At 35.5% G+C, this 20,228-nt stretch overlaps 5 protein-coding genes across 7 annotated transcripts; 1 reads left to right on the forward strand and 4 right to left on the reverse strand.

Annotated features, from left to right (window-relative positions):
* Nucleotides 1-6,118: 6,118 nt before the first annotated feature.
* LOC120777261 (RAB6-interacting golgin) lies at nt 6,119-7,825 on the reverse strand. The gene is made up of 4 exons (XM_040108460.1): nt 7,528-7,825; nt 6,856-7,405; nt 6,652-6,792; nt 6,119-6,598 (listed from the first exon to the last, which is right to left on the reverse strand). The coding sequence occupies exons 1-4, from the start codon at nt 7,625-7,627 to the stop codon at nt 6,358-6,360; spliced, it is 1,032 nt and encodes a 343-aa protein (XP_039964394.1). The 5' UTR covers nt 7,628-7,825; the 3' UTR covers nt 6,119-6,357.
* Nucleotides 7,826-7,918: 93 nt separating this feature from the next.
* On the reverse strand, nt 7,919-14,982 carry LOC120777262 (ubiquinone biosynthesis protein COQ4 homolog, mitochondrial). Of its 2 annotated transcripts, none has more exons than XM_040108461.1 (5): nt 14,896-14,982; nt 8,809-9,076; nt 8,541-8,745; nt 8,244-8,467; nt 7,919-8,174 (listed from the first exon to the last, which is right to left on the reverse strand). In XM_040108461.1, exons 2-5 carry the CDS (start codon nt 9,054-9,056, stop codon nt 8,021-8,023), a joined length of 831 nt encoding a protein of 276 aa, XP_039964395.1. In that variant the 5' UTR covers nt 9,057-9,076; nt 14,896-14,982; the 3' UTR covers nt 7,919-8,020. The 2 variants fall into 2 exon arrangements, with proteins under 2 accessions (XP_039964395.1, XP_039964396.1); XM_040108462.1 differs by having other exon boundaries at nt 8,809-9,073; nt 14,896-14,980.
* On the reverse strand, nt 13,067-14,761 carry LOC120777260 (UDP-sugar transporter UST74c). The gene has a single exon (XM_040108459.1). It carries the CDS (start codon nt 14,511-14,513, stop codon nt 13,449-13,451), a length of 1,065 nt encoding a protein of 354 aa, XP_039964393.1. The 5' UTR covers nt 14,514-14,761; the 3' UTR covers nt 13,067-13,448.
* A 543-nt stretch (nt 14,983-15,525) lies between the features above and the next one.
* On the forward strand, nt 15,526-19,960 carry LOC120778029 (glutamic acid-rich protein). 2 transcript variants are annotated; one of them, XM_040109702.1, is made up of 6 exons: nt 15,526-15,779; nt 15,835-15,979; nt 16,042-16,104; nt 17,980-18,057; nt 18,281-19,452; nt 19,522-19,960. In XM_040109702.1, the coding sequence occupies exons 1-6, from the start codon at nt 15,585-15,587 to the stop codon at nt 19,762-19,764; spliced, it is 1,896 nt and encodes a 631-aa protein (XP_039965636.1). In that variant the 5' UTR covers nt 15,526-15,584; the 3' UTR covers nt 19,765-19,960. The 2 variants fall into 2 exon arrangements, with proteins under 2 accessions (XP_039965636.1, XP_039965637.1); XM_040109703.1 differs by having other exon boundaries at nt 16,042-16,086.
* LOC120778031 lies at nt 16,111-17,906 on the reverse strand. Its single transcript, XM_040109704.1, has one exon. It carries the CDS (start codon nt 17,904-17,906, stop codon nt 16,218-16,220), a length of 1,689 nt encoding a protein of 562 aa, XP_039965638.1. The 3' UTR covers nt 16,111-16,217.
* Nucleotides 19,961-20,228: the final 268 nt, after the last annotated feature.

Below are 20,228 nucleotides of genomic sequence, written 5' to 3' on the forward strand. Positions count from 1 at the left end.
ACACTTATGTGCTTTCATAACAAATATATGTACATATGTATACCGATCTATAAATTATATGCAGCATCGTTTGCGCATAGTAGAAAAGGGAATCTGTAAGCGTACATTTCTAAACATTGAAATTAACATATTTTTTCCCATTGGCTCTAATAACTACTCAGTTCTGCCATTGTCGTGCCCCTGATGTTAAATGGTGAAATGCGCTAATAATATCCTGTGGTGAAATGCACCCATCCAAAACAGGTAATATCCCAAAATTGAAATATCCCTAAATTCTCGGCGTCGTGAACCTTCTCTATAATATACGTTCTCTGATTCGCATAATGTTTGTACATTTGTCTACACACAACTCTGTATGTAAATATATACAACCATTGTTTCATACAAAAACTCCGTTGTCACGGACAACCAATGAGCTGTGCCGAAAAAAATAAACGAATGGCCGCTGTTTGTCACCGCTTCCCTTGCCGCTGTACAGCTCCGCCAACAAACCAGCGTAAATACATATTATGTATGTTTGTGCGTGAGCTTGCATACATATCGACGCAGCTGCGAAAAAATATTTCAGAATTACAAAATATTTTTCACATTCCTTGACAAATACAGTCAATCCCGGTTATGTGCCACAGTCAAAGATACCGATTTTTTTGGTTTGTTAAAAATAAAAATGTAATATGGTACATACGCGACTGCGGATACTTAAACGAGTCGTACTTAAACAATAATTTCTATGTATTTCAAAAAACAAACCGTGAGATGCAGCAAGATATAGTATAGGCTGTTAAGAGTGATGAGGGAGGGATTTGATTTTCATTTAAGCGGAGTACTACTTAGCCGGGATTGACTGTACACATGAATCAGAGGAATATTGAATATTTTCTTTGGAAAAATTCTTGAATTGAAAATCGACATATAATCTATGTTGTCAATTTTATTCTAAAATATTTTAATACTTAATTTTTGCGGGGTTGACACTTTTTCCTTCTCATACATTTCAGAAATATATTCAATTTATGATTTTTAGATTTTGAAATCGTCGCGAAAAAATGCTTGTAGGCAAGGCATGCTCGGGGAGATGTAATGGCGTCTGCTTTTATGAATGAATCGAATATGCTTTTTGAAAATACGTTTGCGTTCATGAATGAAAATTTTGTTGTTGTGTAATTTACTATAAATTTTGACGTCGAAATTCGGCTGCCATGTTGGTTTCTGATGCTTTTTCAAACGATTGTTGTTTTTGTAGAACAATATTTGTAGTTTTTGCGGGTGACATATTCACATGTGTTTTTTTTTTTTTTTTTTGTTTTTTTATAGTAGGGGGAAGCATCGAAAGCCGGAGTGCGGAACTTTAATCCGCTCAACCTAACCTACTCCCAACTCATGGCTCTCCCACGGAACCACCGATTAAGTATTCGTCGTGGGAGGGACAGGACATTTAAGTCTCCTCTATTGTGCGGACTGACGGACGCCTAATTTGTTCAAAAAGTCTCAGTTTTGTCATTATGGATGCTGACGCTTCGCTGACAGCTTTCCAATTATCAGTCGACTGACACATGAGTGTCGTTAAATTATCGACCGTAAACCCACAACCGAGTGTGGTTTTTAGTTTTTCCCTTGTATTTGAAAATCGAGGGCAATAAAATAGTACGTGCTCAGAGTCTTCTATATGCTCTGTACATGTCGGACAGTTCGGACTAATGTCATTGTGGAATCTGAAAAGGTAGCTTCTAAAGCACCCATGTCCACTAAGTATTTGAGTCAGATAAAAGTCTAGGTCTCTATGTCGTCTGTCTATCCACGAGTGGATGTCCGGTATCAGTCGGTGGGTCCAACGCCCTGTAGATGAGGAATTCCACCGCTCCTGCCACATTTTAATGCTTTTGTTCCTCTCCTCTATCTTTGCCGATACTGTTTTAGGCGCTGATAGATGATATAAACGCTCGAGTTCATCTCCCTAGATGTCAATGGGCGGCATGCTGGCTTATACTTCAGCAGCGTCGGTCGATGTTGTCCGGAAAGCACTTATTACTTGAATTGCAGAAAGCCTATGCACGGCAATTATTTGTTTAGCATACGCTTTTATATCCATTGCCTGTATCCATACTGGTGCTGAGTACAGTATTACGGAGCTCATTGCTTTCGCTAGTAAGAATCGCCGGCTGGAACGCACACAGCCTGTATTGGTCATCATTCTCGATAGAGCATTGTAAATTTTGTTTGCTTCACTGGAGGAATACTCCAGGTGTTCTTTAAATTTTAATTTAGAATCTAATCCTAACACTGACCCTTGAGGTACTTCACTCGAGATAGAGTAACTCTTGGTACCTTCGTCTGTATCAAAAAGCAGCCTTCTGTTTTTAAAATAGCTCAATATAATGTTCATGAGGTATTCAGGGGCGCGTATTTCATCCAGGGCTTTGATTATGTGTGCCCATTTTGCCGAGTTGAACGCATTCTTGACATCCAGGGTAATCAGCGCGCAGTACTTTTTTGTGCCACCTTTCCATCTTTTGCCACTTACTGCACATTTCGCAATATCGACGACTTCTCGTAGTGCGTCAATCGTGGATCTCTTTTTTATAAAGCCGTATTGTCTCTCTGATAGTCCGCCGGCTTTCTGGATTGCTAACTCCAAGCGGTTTCTTATTATATTTTCGTACACTTTACCCATTGTGTCGAGCATACACAGTGGTCGGTACGATGAGGGTTCTTCAGGTGGTTTCTTTGGTTTTGGGAGCAGAACCAATCGCTGTATTTTCCACGCCTCGGGGAACATCTCTTCCTTTATGCACGCGTTGTACATTTTAGCGAATAGTTGAGGCTTTGAGCTTATAGCTTCCTTCAGGGCCCTGTTGGGTATCCCATCCAACCCAGGCGCTTTGGTGTTTTTGATTTTCTTAGCTTTGGCCAATAGCTCATCTTCCGTGACAAACGGGGGTGAAACTGCAGCTTCGTTTCGTCGCTTAGCATAGGAAATCTGGTCGTGTCTCGGGAACAATGTTTCGACGACTTTTCCCATAAAAGAGGCATCTTTAGGTTGCTGCTGCTTATTTTTAAATCTCGACATACAGATTTTGTAAGCAGTTCCCCATGGGTCAATGTTTGCTTCCTCACATAGCTTCTCAAAACATGATTTTTTGCTCCGGGTAATTGCCGACTTTAGGAGCTTCTTGTGGCTTTTATATTCATCTCTAAGGCGGTTTTGGTTTGTTTCACTCCGGTTACGCTGTAGACGCCGTCTGGCTGAGTGACAAAACTTTCTCAGCGTGGAAATTTCCTCATTCCACCAATACACAGGCCGCCGCTTATTGCGATGTGATATTCTACGCATTGTTGCATCACATGCTGCGACCAGTTCATTTCGCACTGTCGATACCAAGTGGGCGGCGTCGTCACCTGATACTTTTGATGCACTCCATACTAGCTCAAACAAGTCTGGGTCGAACTCCTGTTGCTTCCAACTTCGCTTTCGGAAAGTGTTTCTGCTAAGAAGTATGGGCTCTCGGGAGTACGAGATTTGTGCCATAATTGCCATATGATCGCTGTTTGTGTACATGTTTGACACCGCCCACTTAATGTGCCTACTAAGCGAAACATTCGCAAACATAATGTCAATAATAGATCCTTTATTCCCTTTTTGGTACGTATTTTGTGTTCCGGTGTTCACTATTGTTAGGTGCGTTTGACTCAGGTATTCTTGAATTAGCCGCCCTCGATGGTTTGTGCATCTGCTGCCCCATGCAGTTGACCAAGCATTAAAATCACCCGCTATTATAATCGGTGTTTTACCTCTGGTTTCTAATGAAAGTCTTAAAAGGAAATCTTCGAATTCGGTGATTGCTGCGCTGGGACGAGCATAGCAACTTACAAAATATATCCCATGTATATTGGCCCATGTGAAGCAGTTATGAGCTTCTCTGGAGCAGGTCTTAAAAGGTTGACCTTTGCAGGACCATATTGCTGCTTTGCCAGATTTGTCTGCAATCCATGTACTTTCCGGACGCTGGGAGTATTGTTCACTTAGTTCACATCAATGTTCTCTTCTATGACTGTCTGTTCTAGCAGATCCTGGGCCGCTGCACAATGGTTAAGGTTTAACTGTAGTATCCTCATTTACTTAGAGACTTCATCATCTCGAGATACTTTGGGCAAGTCGTGCTCAATACTGAGTGCTCCCCTTTGCAGAGCATGCAGCTCGGGACGTTTGTGCATACCTTCGCTAAATGTCCCGCGGTTCCACAGCGTGTACAATGGGACGATCTGTCTGTCGAGCTGCAGCAATTTCGCGCCATGTGACCCAGGTGGAAACACTTATAGCATCTGGGAACAGGCGAATATTCTCGAAGCCGACAGACCGACCACCCAATCTTTATTTTCCCTATTTTAAGTGCGGCCTTGGCATCTTGAGCACGCAAGCATACAAGTGCTATTTGCGTGCCACTACGCGTTTTTCGCAGACTTTTCACACTCGATATCTCCAGATTTTCGACTCCGCACTCCCTTTTTAGTGCTGATTTCTTCAGGAGTTGTAATTTCATCCAGATCTTTGCACGTAATCGTGACGTTGTGGGTCTTGGGCTGTATCTTAGCCATTTCGGCAACCACCCCCTCCAGGGCGCTTTGGAAAGATTCGGCTTTCGTCTCTGCACGATTTTTTAGTTCAATAAGTAAATCTCCTTTTAGCGTTTTACGAATATGGGTTACATTTGAGCCCAGTACTTCAAGCCCGCTGTCGCTTTTAATTTTTCGCAGAATATCTGCATATGACGCACCATCCTTCTTTGTTATGATTATGGCATCTGGTTTTGTTCTGATCTTCCTTTCCAAAGGTTTCTTCTTTTTTACAACGTCTACCCATCTTTCACTTGTGTTTAGACTAGTCGTATTTTCCTCTTGGGTTAATTTTGCTGCTCCACTGTACAACAATTGCGGCTTTTCGTTCACATGTGTGTAAGTATGTACATATGTTGTGTATTCATTATTTGTGTGGGAATGTCGTACGCACATATTTACAAGTCTACCCATATATGTAAGTGTGTATGATGATGCTTGAGGCGATTGTAGAACAATATTTGTAATTTTTGCGGTTGACATACCCACATGTGAACGCATGTATGAATGTAAGTATGTATGTTGTATTGTTTGTATAGGAATGTCATACGCACATATTTACATGTGTACTCATATTGTAAGTATGTATGATGATTTTTGAGACTATTGTTGTTTTTCCAGATGAACGTTTGTATTTTTTGATTTACTTGCGTACGCATATGTGTGTATATTATTTGTGTGAGAATGTCATACGTACATATATACATACATATGTGTGTACGTAAATATAGAGAAGCGCGCGCTTTTTATATTACTGATAGATGATAATATCTTGATTTGATAGATGCGTATGAAAGTTTTAAACGATAAGAGGTATGATTTCATATATTATCATGGTAATATATTATGTTTTTAGGATATTACGATAATATTCCATATATGTACATAGCATATGTACATACTTATATACATGCATACGAAATTATATTACATTATCAAAGATAAGGAATGTTTAAAACGTGCCCATTAACTACAAATATTACCATGAAAATAGCATGATTTAATAATAATGTTATCAATTTTGCATGAATTCACAAAAATTCGCAAAATCATATTCATATCAATTGATATAATAGCATGTAAACGTATAAAAATATAAGCCAAAAGGCCAACATGCGTCTGTAAAAGCAATGTATATTTCTGAGCATAATTTTCATTCAATGCTCAGCTCTGTTCACTCATTTCTGTTAAAATTTCTCCTGCCGAGCCAAAAGTGGTGAAATCCACTAATAGAAAACTCAACCCCTCCAAAAAGAGGAACATTTTGACAATCGGCACACCCTGAACCTTCTCTATATTATACGTTCTCTGAGTACGTTTAGGTTTTGTTTCATATATTTCACTATCGTCCGTTTCTATTCCAAATCATCAGAGAACGTATAATTATTATACGTTCTCTGAAATCATTTTTATGTTTACAAACAGAGAACAGAAAACTGCATTTTATTTCATTTTCATAAATAAAATAATTATTTATTGTTATCTATCCGAATATGTATGGTTTTATTTCGAATATTGGCATATGGAAATTGTTTCCATCTTTAATAAATACAAAACAACTTTTAATATAAATACATCTAATTATGGTTAATATATTGCCTACATTTTGCTCAATACAAAGTATGATATTTAAACTTTTGAATTATTGGATAAGTTACACATATTTATACTAGTAAAAAATTATTGTAAATATATAAGTAGTTAGTTCTGGAAATATATCATATATATACATAATTTTATAGAATTTTACTTCTCTTGACTTGCATGATTTTCACCATTCATTGCATATTTAGTTCCTACGTCCAAGTCCCCCGTTTCGGTTAAGCCAACTTTCTGCATAAGTTCTGAGAGCTTTTGCGCTTTGCGATCTTCGTTATGAGCAATTACGGTACATAAATGCTCGGTGAGCAACTCCTTTTTCTCTGCCGCATTATGCAAATCTATTTTTGCTTTTAAGAATTGAGCCTCTATTTTGATGTACTGTTTCCTATAGATGTACACTTCCGTATTAGAATCAAATATGTGAAAACTAAGACTTACTCGACTTGCGAAAAATAGATACAGGCATTATCAATTTGCTTGCGTAGTATTGACACATCAAGCGCCAGGTCATTGTCCAATTTGGCAAGTTCCTCTTTGATTTCAGAAATTTTCCGTGCCTCCGCAGCGGTTTTTTGTGAGCTGTAAAACAAAGGATTTTACAATTTGAAACTTGTTTCACATATTTTACAAAACTATATTTACTGTAATTCTATAGCTTTGTGCAATAGCTCCTTCTTCTGCTTATTTTGCTCCTCGATCAATTTACGCTGCGTTTCAAATTCTCTCAGAGACATTCCTCTAAAGGGAGAATCGGTGTTCAGGAGGTCCACAGTGGGTTTAGAGACTTTTGACTCTTGTGCTGTTGGAAGTATTGAAGAGTCATCTGCCTCATTTGTAGATGTGGAAGATACATTATTATCTCCGGCTGGCAGCTTCAGTATTGAAGATTCATCTGATTCTGTGGTAGGCAAATTGTTGCTTGCACCGTTAGACTTTACAGCTAATTTGCAGATGGGCTGGTAGAACAGCGCTTCCTCAATTGATTTGGACATGCTGCCATCAAGGTTGATGTCTTCCAAGGTGTCATTTACCGTTACAATATTTTTTTCTAGTTTATTGCTTGGTAAACCCGTAGGCACAGATTTCGATGACTGAGAACTTTTCATTTCTTTCCTTTGAGACTCAGCTGATCTTGTCCACTTTTCAGGCATACGTCTTATACCTCCATGCTGTCCACGAAATGCGGGCTTTACTGATTAAATATGATAATAATTATATATTTAAATTAACTTAACTTTTATTAAAATTGTATAAGTATATACTTACATATTCTTACGTATACAGTATTACTACATACATACAAATAATACTTACTTGCATCCGCTATTTGCTGGCCTTGATTACTTCTGTTAGTAGAACCTCCAGAAACTTTCTTTATCTCATCCTGACTGAAGCCGTCGAATTTGTTCGACATCTTATATTATATAAATAAATCTAACCGAAAAATAAGCCACCTTTTAATATATCAAGGAGGGAGAATTTTTAAACTTAATGCAAATAAAACATCAACTACCCATAAAACAAGAATTTTAATATTTACCAACCAACACAACAACGAGAAATGTCAAACACATCATCACCAATTGATGATCTTCGAACAGTGTTGCCGCTTTCATTTGCTTTACGATCGTTGCACTAAATTCGAAAATGATAAAACTATTCTTGATCTGTTAGTTTGTTCGTTTAATATGTATATACATATGTATGTAAAATTTCAGTTTATTTGATTTATTCATCTAATTGTATTGAAAATAAAAGGAAATAAAAACATAATGTTTAACACAAGTCCATATGTTACCCCTTGGGTTCATAATTCTAAGATCGTTATATTTAATTCTTTTCGAAGCTCTCCTATATCTTGCTCCCAGCGTTCTTCCCAAAATACAGGCATTAATGGTTGCATTTTCTTGCCATTTTCCAGAGCCCAAGGCAAATAACGAGAAACATACTCCTTCCGTTGTCTACAAATTGAGACAATAATTTCGAATTTTTCATCATTCATAATTTACTTGATACGACTTTATAATTACTTAGGACGTAGCCGCATGGCACCAAATATTGCACCCCCATAACACATAGGCAGCCCGTTATTCAACGCCTCTACCCACTTGACGGCTACTTCACCCAGCATATTGGTAGGCATTCCCAGCACTGTGTGCACCAAATCATGACACTCACGGTAACGTGTCATCACATATGCCAGCATTGGATCGGCAATAAAACGTACTTCCATACGCGAGTCGGGTGTTACTTTCTGTAAAAGTTAACAATTAATTATTCATGTCTATAGCATTAACTGGTATAGTTATCATGATTATTAAATTTACATTGTCATCCAAGAACTTTACGTAGACCCGACCAAGAGTATTCTCTCCTAAGGAACGTAAATGGTTCATATCTACGGTATGCGTGTTTATACGTGGCTTCTGTTTCAGTATGCGTTGACCCTCAGCAGTTAGTTCCATTGAGTGTAAGATATTCCGCAAAGTCGATTCGCCGGTGGTTTCCCCCAAAGCGGCGATCATGTCATGCCTGTAAGGATCAACTAAGACATTAGAGAAATAAAGTATGTATATGTGCAACTCATTGATTCACCTTCGTGGATCTATTAAGGCGGCAATTGATGAACCCGCGCCGAGTAATATCTTCTGAAAAGGCGACATTTCTATGCGATTTTTAAGAAACTCTTTGGTAAACTCATCCAAGTGTGTTTCGTCACCAGGAGGAATATCACTTTTTTCGGTGCCTATAGTATTGCTTTCTGCTGTGGCTGTGATATATCGACATATACGGGGATTTCGAAACAAGCGCGTTAACAGATTTGAACGAACGGCCTGCAACATTTTTGATTCGAATACTTCTGCTAATGATAAACGTATACATTTTTCAATAAAATACACTAATTAACGAAGTTTTACAAACTAAGTTATTTCTAATTGGATTTATTACCATCAAAAAGTCTAACAATTCTAAATACATATACCTTATCTGCATATTCATTCATATCATTTAGTAAAAGAATATCAAGAAACCTGTGCCCATAAAATATCTTTCATATACATACATATACACACATATCCATATGTATACATATACAAGAGTCATCTCCCATAAGGCAATAACCGCAGGACCAGCTTTTCGGTCCGTTTAATAGATTGTCCTTAACAAACATAAAAAAATTTTGAGACCGGACAATGTCCACGGTTAATGTTCGTGTGGAGATGTCTGCTTAATAGAGCGTCAGCTTTCACTGATATACATATGTACATATGTATGTACATATGCATATACCGTACGAACTATTCCATTTTCTTATAGTTAAATACATGTATGTTCACATTATATCAACTAATTGATCATGGACTTCCCACAATTATCAACTAAGATACATACATACATACGCAAATAGATAGAATGGTAAAGCATTATCTGCTGATTGGCGTCCACTTAAGAAAAATATTATTTTGTTAAAATTAAAATTTCTGGTGTCCGCACGAGTATCTACAAAATATACATATGTATGTACATAAGTATATGTATGTATTCATACGCTCAAAAATATTTTAACACCTTCGCTTTATCAGACACTGTAATTAATTTTTATTTATAAGCGTTGCAAATGATGAGCAATAGAAATAAAGCAAGATAATTTGTATTTCCGCATTACTCTTCAGCTGTAATAATCAATTATAATACGATTTCGATAAATATACCACCAGTTTACAAACTGATTGAAATTTATAGACAAATATACATACATACATATGTACATAAGTATGTAGGTACAATATGTGTGATGGAAGGTATTTTTATTATATACCTACTGTAGTTGGGTATGTTTTCATATCTTACATCTGTACAAATGTATGTATAACTTTAGTGTTAGAGTAATTTAACAAACATGTTATTAAATTTAATTTTTGTTTTATTTATATAGCCACTTCAAAGTCTTCAAGAAAGCGACGTCACTGCTATTTCAGTTGTTGTTTTCTCAAAACCTTCACAGAGCTCGAAAAATGGTATTTGCCTTGAATAAAACTTATGTATGTGCATACATACTTACATACATATATGCTTATATAATAAATCATATATGCCTAAGTAGGTGTGTATATACACATATACATATATATTTATATAAATAATAAAAATTATATATTGTAAAAAAGTTATCCAATAAGCATTATTAATACATGTATGTATCTACATTAGAGTGATTCAAAAAAAAAAAATTTTTTCGTTTCGTACTCGGAAAAATAGGTTCCTAGACACCTCTAAGAAAGCCTCTCCAAACATGAGTTTTAATTGTAACGGGAAGGTCCTCCTACATACAGTTTTCTATTTTTTCTTATTATCAGATAGAAAAATTTATATCTCGCTTCCAACTACTGGGAGATTGAATGCTCTACAAAAAAGGTCTGCTATGATTTTTTCGTAAACCCAAATGTTTAAAAAATATTAACAGTTAAAGTTTGATTATTTTTGGGAAAATTTTTTATTTCTTATGAATTTTATAACTCAATGAAAAAAAATGTTTATGAATAGATTTTTGGAGAGGCTTTCTTAGAGGATTTTTGAATCACTCTAATGTACATACATACATATGTATGTATAAGTATATGTATGCAGGTAAGCGTTTTGCAGATATGCAAGCAAAGCATTTTGGTTGTTAATCAAATAAATAATTATATAAGTATGTATGTACATACATATATACGTTTTTTTCCGTTATTCACTAAATTCTGTTTATATTGTATTAGTGATTAAACAAAATATGACGAAATATATTAAATAATATTGACATAAACAGCGCTATGTACTCAAGTGTCATTTAGCCTTTACTAAGCTAGGGAACTACAAGTGGAAGAATACTTATAAAAGATATTGTATTCACAAAACAGAAGTTTCAATGCCAAATAAAATTGTCTTTTGCACAATTGTGCTAACTAAATTCGTCATAAAAATGTTGTTTTTAAATTTTAGAGTTTTTCACGAAGAATACGATTATTATACAATTTTCTAAACAAAAAATATTGAAATTAAAAGCATTATACAATAAAAGGTGCAGTTATCTAATACATATGTATATAGTATATATATTGTATATGTGCATATGTATATACATACATACATAGGAATATATCATAAGAATATAAAATGATTCGTCATCTCTCAGATAGTTTGAAGGCCATCATAGGTGTTCTAGTGTATGTGCATTCATCACTTCACAGAACTATTCAACTTAGGCAATATAAACAAATACAACACATACACATGTATAATCTTTTTTACAGCATCGATCTGTGGGATTATTTTTTGGGTACAATGAACTCAATTTGCGAGTTATAAAAACAATTAAGCACATACGTTTTTAGCACTTAGGTGTGTACCATCGTGTATGTACGTATGTATGTACATTACAAGTGTGTATGAATGAAAACAGATATTAAACAACTTCCAAAAAAAACGTAATTCTAAGCTAACTCTACCATAATGTTTTCAGATTGGGATCCCTAAGAATTTGTTAATATGTAGTTAAATGTTAATATTTATGAAATTTAGCTAAAATATTTAAAATTTAATTTTGTTGACTAAACTCGGCATTAACTTGCCCGCTAAAACTTAACACACAGTCCCTTATACCTAAGGATAAAATCGCATTTACACATGCGCATAGTTTTTAGATTAAAGTGCATACATAAACAATTTAAAATTACATTCTTATATACATACATATGTATGTACATGCGTATATGTTTGTAAAAAAATACTTTACAGTTTGGTTTTAAAATTTTAATTCTGCTCATGTGCTATAAAGTATTATAATGGCTTCTTTACATCGTATCACATACGCTTTTTTTTAGTGGGATGTTAATTACACATACATACATATGTACATAAGTATATGTATGTATGAAATGTTTATATGTTTGGAAGTACATATAAATATGCAAACATCAGGCTATGCGCGTACTTAAAAAAATACACAACCTTAGATAAGAAAACTTACAAATTGCTAAGCAAAAGTAGGTAAGTCTTTTTTGGAAAGAGCGTTTGTTTCTACTAATTGCAACAAATTACTTACTTGGGCTTATTTTAAAGGAGAAGCTCTCTTTACGTATGTTTATATTAGGTCGCAAGTTGGTTAGCATTGAAAAAATATTTTATCTGCGATATGACTTTGTTTGATTCCCATATCATGCCTGCACAGTAATGCAAACAACTCTAAATGCTTACATAAATACATACATACATATAGTTTATATAGTAAGCAACTCAAAAGCAAGTAAACGTTGACGTTGGCATATACAACTAGCGCTAATGATAAGACAGCTCAGCAAATGTAAGACGAGTTGAAGTCGATAGCTACTAATTGTTGGCAAATTTTTAAGCTTATAAACATATGTACATACATACATACATAACTCTGTGATAATGAAAAGTTTTACGTTAATCAACTAATTACACACGCATACATACACAGCTAGTGTTTTAAATTCTTAATAGAAATCCTAGTGTACCTACAAGCGTGTAAGGGTGAATCTTAATTTCCATACACATATTTGTGTATGTTCACCTACATAATATTAAAACACATGATTTTCCTTTAGTTAAATATGTATGATTTATATTTTATTTTAGTTATACAAAATCCCAAACAAAATTTAGTTTGACTAAAGTAAATCTTTTATAATTTTTTTTATTATTTTGTTACTTAAATCAATAGCAAAATTACATACATTGCCCATTGCGAGCTGGTGACTATGACACTTTAGTTGCATGCAATTTTTAACACCCACAACTTATTTACAAATAAATTGCTACCTCCCCTAAATCGGAACATAAAATTCAATGCTACACATATCAAAGTATAACTATGGCTTTGGCAACTTTTTAAAAAACTAAAAGTTATAATATTACGTACATGGCTACTGGTACTTATAATTTATTAAATATACACGCATATTTTTAATGCCTCGTCCTAGTATGTACTTCCGACAAACGCTTTGTTTTCTCATTAATATCTACATTTTTGACAACGAACAACTTTTCGCGTTTAGTTTCGTTTCCCCCTGCTTTAGTATTAGCTTCCGAATGCAAATATCAACTCACATATGTACGTACATACATATGTATATTTTTGAGAAATAATGCACGTTTTCCATGTAGAATGTGTCGGCAATACTTTTTGTCATCTAATACTTATCTACAAGTAAATTTCTTAGTATACTATACTACACTGCTATTCCTCTTGTTGTTGGTATTAATAGTTCCTTATCAGGTGCTTGCTTCCGTCTGAACGTAATGTATGTGTATAGCAAACTAGCAAACACACTGATATTAATTCCTATACAATTTAGCCATGAGAAGATGTAGTCGCCGCCGATGAACATGCCCAGATATGTTACACATATGTTCTTTAAGCAGCCAACAATTGTTGTTGTAAGCGCGGAATTGTATTGCGTACAAAGTATTGTACTGTATGATAGAATGAAGCCCATAAAGCAACTCATTAGGAATTGTATGACAAAGTAAGGATTTTGCCATTGATTGTAGGCGACCGATTTATCCAGATCCCCAGTAACATAAGTAACAAGCAGTGCAGGAATAACCATAAATAGTGAGTTGTAAAACATTAGTCCATATTTGCCAATTTCCGAAGTGTCCAGCTTCTTTTTTACATACACTCCATTCGATGCAGTTAACGCATTGGTTATCATTACGAAGGTATATCCCCTCATGTTGAATGACAGATCATCCGAAGCGGCCAGTAGGGCACCAGCTATCATGGCATATACGCTAACTTGTACAGCAAACGAAGGTCGTACTCCCAATATTTTTAATTCCAGTAACATCGTCATTAATATTGAAAAACGACGTAGTGCGGCAAACATGGGCAAGCTTAGTTCTTTTGTGCCACCTAAGCCAAACATCATGTTTCCAAGGAATATTAATGGCAATGGAAAAATTTTCATAAACGTATTTCGTTTTAGTGGAGGATACGATACGAACTTCAACTTCCGACCAAGTCCAAGTACCACAATACTAGCTAACAACTGGCCCAAACTTAGGAACAAAAACGATGGAAAATGATACGATGTAAGAACTGTTTTATTCACAACGGTTATCATGAAGGATGACATTCCGTAGAAAAGGGCACTGCCGACCTTCTTAAAAAATAATGTGCCATCGTCGTTATGGCGCAGCTCCTTTGAATTAAGACTTGTTTTACTATCATTGCTGCTGCTGCTAGACAGGTCAAGTGTAGTATTCTGCTCATCACTGTTATGAGTGGTCATTGCACTGAAGTTAAAAGCGGCAGGGCGCTTTGTGAAGTATTCCTTCAATTACGAAATCACAGTCTTTTAAACACTTACACTTTCACTACTATTGTATTATATTAATTATAATAATATTATTTGCAACATAACTAATTATTATGTGGCATAACGATTGTTAACTAGTAGGTTATCTTTTATAAGGTAATCAGATTTATAAATTAACATCACCACAAAATTTTAGTGACCATTTTGACAGTCGCGAATTGACTAACTTCACAGCTGACAGCACAAACTCAAAGCAGCTGTCAAATAAGTTCGCACAATTAGCCAAGAAGGGAAATGACACTTATGGATTAATTATGAAACTATAACGGAAATCAGAATCATTAAAACAGCTTACCTTATAAAAATAAATAACAATTTTATTATTCAATAATATATTTACAAACTTTGCCAATGAACAAATACTTGATGGCGGAATACTAACCACCAAAAATCAGCTGTTTAATATGTATAACAGATTCAACAGGGATGATTAATGCCGTATTTATTAATATTTTTTTTAATTATCTATAATTGATATATGAATATGGTAAATCTTATTAAATTATTTTGAATAAGTCAATTTGATCAATTTTGAGAAGATTTTCAGGCAATTCTCTCTTTTTTAATATCAAAAATTAAAAAATATAGGGTGAGTTAAACGAAAAGGATATATGTTGGCATAATTTACTCCACAAATAAAATAAAACGCATAAGAATTCATTTATAATAAATTTATACCAAAATTGTAAAAGTACAATTCAATTGAAAGATGAACGTAAAATTGATCAGTATGTGGTGTATAACGAAAAAAATTCGTGTCGATCGAAAATACAAGTGTATCGTATATAGCTACTTTAATAAAGTTTAATGAATAAATGAATGAATGATAAAAGTGGAGATTATGACAGTTTCGAACAGTGCCATGTTTAAATGCATCTCTGATTATTCAAAAGGAATGGACCACCCTAGTTCAGCACAGCTGACTTATTGAGTATTTACAAAAGTAATCTCATTTTTTAAATTAGTGAAAAAGTTAATTCAAAAATGCATAAAGCTAAGAAGAAAACTAAGACTGGTAAAATTCCTAAGCCGATTAAGGTAAAGAAGGAAAAAACTGAAGAAGATCGCACCCTTCATCCCATGTCGCACTACATTGACGACCGGCTGGAATTAGTAAAACAAATTTTTGGATCACTTAAACCAAAAACAATTACAAATCTAGCTCCAGATTTCTTGAAGGTACTAAATGCTTTTTATTTTGCAAATATTTTCTAATGGTACCAAATTTACTTAGAAACAAAGTATGGATGAAATTGAGGAGCTCTGCCTGAATGAATTGTTAGGTATATCTACCAAACGATTGCTATCCATAATTAATGCCACAAAGTGCCCGTCGGATACAGAATCATCCGGCGATTCTGATGTGGAACACCAAGAAGGTATGTTCGACCAAATGTATATATTGATTTGATTTGTAATTTTATGTTATTTTTGATTGCAGAACATATCTCACTTGAAGAAATCTCATCAGATAGTGAAATCGAAGGTACATCTTCTAATGCCGGTGAGCTAAGCAAAAATTTATTCGCATGCAAACATTTCGGAATAATATAAATGTTTGCATTTAATTTTGAATTTTTTATTATTGTTAAACAATTTAACAATATTGAAGACCTGTTAACTGTATTTAAATTTTTCACCAATAGGTATTGGGGGCAAATAGAAAGCTCGAAGTATAACTACGTCCTCGTTAATACCATACTGAACGTCGTCTTCATCTTCCTTGCAGACTTCCAGTGTAATTACAAAATCACCGGTTTCCAATAAGCCACTAACGCGCCCAAATTCGATGCCATATTCAATTGGGCTGAGATTCGTCTCGTTCATTTCTTTAGTGTAGAGAATACCACGCAAGTTCCGTCGCAAGTTCAGTGCCTTTGCCAATTTCAACTTGCATTCAAATTCGTTTTCCTCCATACTTTCTAAAGGCAACATCATTAAGACGGGACAATAAATTTCCACACGCCCCAGCGCCACAGCAGCCGTTTCGCATTTGCTATGCATTACAATCGCTTGACATTCCACTGACGTGATTGTCCGTATTATGAAATTAACTATGCTTTGGTAAGAGGACAGAATATTTTTCAAAGCCGTCGAATTTTCTACAATAGCTTTGTGAAAATCCTTTAGAGGCAACAATTTTTTCACAATCAGTGGGTATTTGTTGCACCAACTACTCTTCTGTATAAACATCGTATCAATGCGCCAGAGAAAATCATGATTTTCAAATCGCTTAAAGTCACTACAACGTTCCAATGGTATTGTTCCTATAATGGGCTTTTTCAGACATTTCGCCAACGGTATTAAATCGTTAATTATATGATTTTGCATGGAAATGCTGGCACAGAACATGTCTTGTATCCAAACATAATCCAGTAATTTAACGATGCCCATTAAATCGAGCATTTTTGAACTGATAAATTCTAAATCGATTGTGCCTATTAATTTTAAATTATATTCGTCTTTTAAACTGTTACGCAAGGTACGAAGGAATGGCTTACAGCGGATGCGTGGCAATACGATAAAATCGGCTTTCGATTGGGCGGCCAACTGAAGGTCGTTCATAAATAAATCGGGAAAAGTTTCGTTGGACAATGAGTAGCATTGATTTGGTAGCTCGATATATTCATACGAATTAATTATGCCAGCATCTTCAATTACCAGCGCTATATTGTTTTTAAGTTTTTTAACTATCTTGCCTTTTACCTCATTTCCGAGCAGCAAAATATCATCAAGTTTCAATGATTTAAAATAATATTTCAAATTTAAGACATAGGCAATTTCTCGAAAGCTGGAATAACGGTAAGCTTCATCGAGAGTTAGCGTCATGATATCGCCCCGATGTAAAAGCACCGAACAATTGTTACGCAAACGTCCAATACGACAGCAGTCACCCTGAAACTGCAATGCTATCCCAATTGGTATGCGAATTCTGGGTTCTTCCTCTTGAAATTTATCAATTATGGTTTTAGAGCGAATGAGCAATTGTTCAAATTCGTTGCGCTTACTAGTCACGGTGTCAATGAGAAATGTGCGTGCACCGTTCTTTAACAGACTCCTGAGTTCATCGTCTGTGGTTTCCATAACGATGCGCGCCATCAAACCAAGATTGTAGTAGCGACGCTTGCAACGCTTACGTGCATGCTTTTCATGTTCGTCACATGCGCGTTTGAACTCTTCCAAACGCTTCATTAGACTCTGATTATCATTCAAGAGCACCCGAAATTCTCGCTCATTGTCTTCCTCCTCCTCACCCACTTGCGAAGTGAAGGCATCGCGTTCACGGTCCTCAAGGGCGTATTCCATATTTCATAAAAAAAATATATATAAATATATTTATAACACTTTCGATTTTAAACCAGCAAATATTTTATTTTAGGAAAGAAAAAATCCAACGCATCAGACGCTAAAAACAACACCAAAAAATCCACAAAAAATCCTGCCGAAAAAGATGAAAGTAAGTATCACAGGGCAAAATTTAAGAAATGACTGAAAAAGTCAAACAATATTGAGTGAAACACTCAAGTTTAACTACGAAAAATGAATACTTTTTTAAGTAGTAAACTTACGGTGTGTTATAATAAAGTTTGGCTCAGCACAACGAAAGCATTCTTTCAACAATAAAATAAGAAAATTTTTTGTTCGCATTCTTTTAATCCTAGTTATGTTTTAATTTGCAGATAATGGACAAATAAGCGTGTTGGAGCTTCTGGAATTGCAAGCCCGTGCGAGGGCCATACGCTCGCAACTAGCCCTCGAGCCAGTAACAAAAATCGAAGTAGACTCAGATCCCGAAAAGGGTGATGGAAAAAAGGGCGCTCTTAAATCCACAAACGGAACTACCCCCAAGGAGCATAAACGTAAACGCAGACGTAAATCTAGCGAGAAAAGTAAAGATGCTGAAAAATCGCAAACTTCCTCTTCGAAGGCGAGCAAAGAAACTACCAGGGCTGATATTAAAACGGCTAGCAAATCAAATGTGAAAATAATGAGCAAAGAAGATGAAGCTCAAACAACAAAACCAACTAAAATGAAGAGAAATTATCGCATCAGCAACCAGGAGCCCGAATCCGGGGTTAGCGAATCTGAAAATAAATCTAAAAATAAAGAATCCTTGACTGCTACAAAAGATGTGAAGGCAGAGACAAGGTCGCGTTCGCCAACACCAGATGTTATACCAATAATTCCAGAGCCAGAAACATTATTCATCAGTGACAGTTCGGACGGCGAACACAATGAGAAAGATAAAAAGAAAGCAACACAAGTTGAGTGTGCTAAAAGCGGCAGTGCTAACGGCACAGAAGATAAGGTTGCTAATACAACTTCACGGGAACGAAAACTAACGGAACCAGAAGAAGGTGAACTGATCGAAAGTCAAACGGAAAATGATCAACAAGACGATCATATGGAAGTCAATGAACCCAATGTGGGTCCATCGGCCACTGAAAATACGGAGTCTGCAACGAATCCACAAACAATTAACGAAGTAACGGCCGAAACAAATAAATCACAAAACCCTTCTGTTGTGGAAGTGGCTGAAAAAATAGATGTTTCTGCAGATACTGCAACCGAAGCAAACATTTCGACCACAAATACTGCACTGCCGAAAAAGGAGGAGGAAAACTTAGCACCCAGTCTGGAAGATGAGGACGATGGCAATGATGATGTCATCTCGCTCGAAGGTGGTGATCTTGAAGAGGAAATGATTGAGCATCTGGAAGAAGACACAAACACAAAATCATCCTTTGCAACTTCACCAAACAAAGCCAGCACAGCCAATGAAGAGCAGGATGCAGACGTAATATCACTGGATTCGAGCGAAGAGGATGAACGTGATAAAACTAGTTCCGAAGTAAGTACACATTTTTGGAAAATGATATATATTTTTTCTGATTATGATTGTTTGCCTCGTTTTTCTTAGTCGTGGCATTCGCGCTATTTGAAGAGCTCTAAAGTAAGCAAAGTGCTGGCGACATCGCGTCTTGGCAAACGTGTGCGTGACAATATCAAGAAGTCCAAACGCTCCAAAAAGGATACGGAGCGTGTAAAAGTTGCCGAAGAGAAAGAAAAGCCGAGTCCAAGTTACGCCTCCAAGCACGAGGATGGATCTATCGAGCAGTACAAAGAGTTGCTGGCTATGCGGCAACGCAAAAAGTCAAACTGAAAGTATTTATGTATCACATACATACAAATATATGTATGTAAAGGTATACAAAGCAGATTTAAGAAATTACAATACTTTGGTATCAAATCGTATTTCCTCCTTGCTTAGACAAAGCAAATAATATAAATCCATACAAGTTTATGCATAATCATACGCAATCGATATATTTAATAAAAACCTGAAATGAAATGTAAAACTTTGCATTTTTGCGTGCTCAATCACAATGTGTGCCAATGTGTGTGTGTGTGTCACCCCTAAATCAACCTCATTTATTCTATCTAAGCAATAAATTTCCTTCAGTTTTGTGATTCTCATTACCTCCATATTTTTATTTGGCATTGTGGTTGTTGTTGCAAATTCATTTTGCTTTCATGACAATATACTTGCTATTTTCGTATTAAAAACTACAATAAACTAAATAACGCACAAATATTTGAATATTTCGTGCCAAGCACAAATTTAAG

The sequence above is a fragment of the Bactrocera tryoni genome, chromosome 5, assembly GCF_016617805.1.
Source record: "Bactrocera tryoni isolate S06 chromosome 5, CSIRO_BtryS06_freeze2, whole genome shotgun sequence".
NCBI classification, from domain to species: Eukaryota; Metazoa; Arthropoda; class Insecta; order Diptera; family Tephritidae; genus Bactrocera; species Bactrocera tryoni.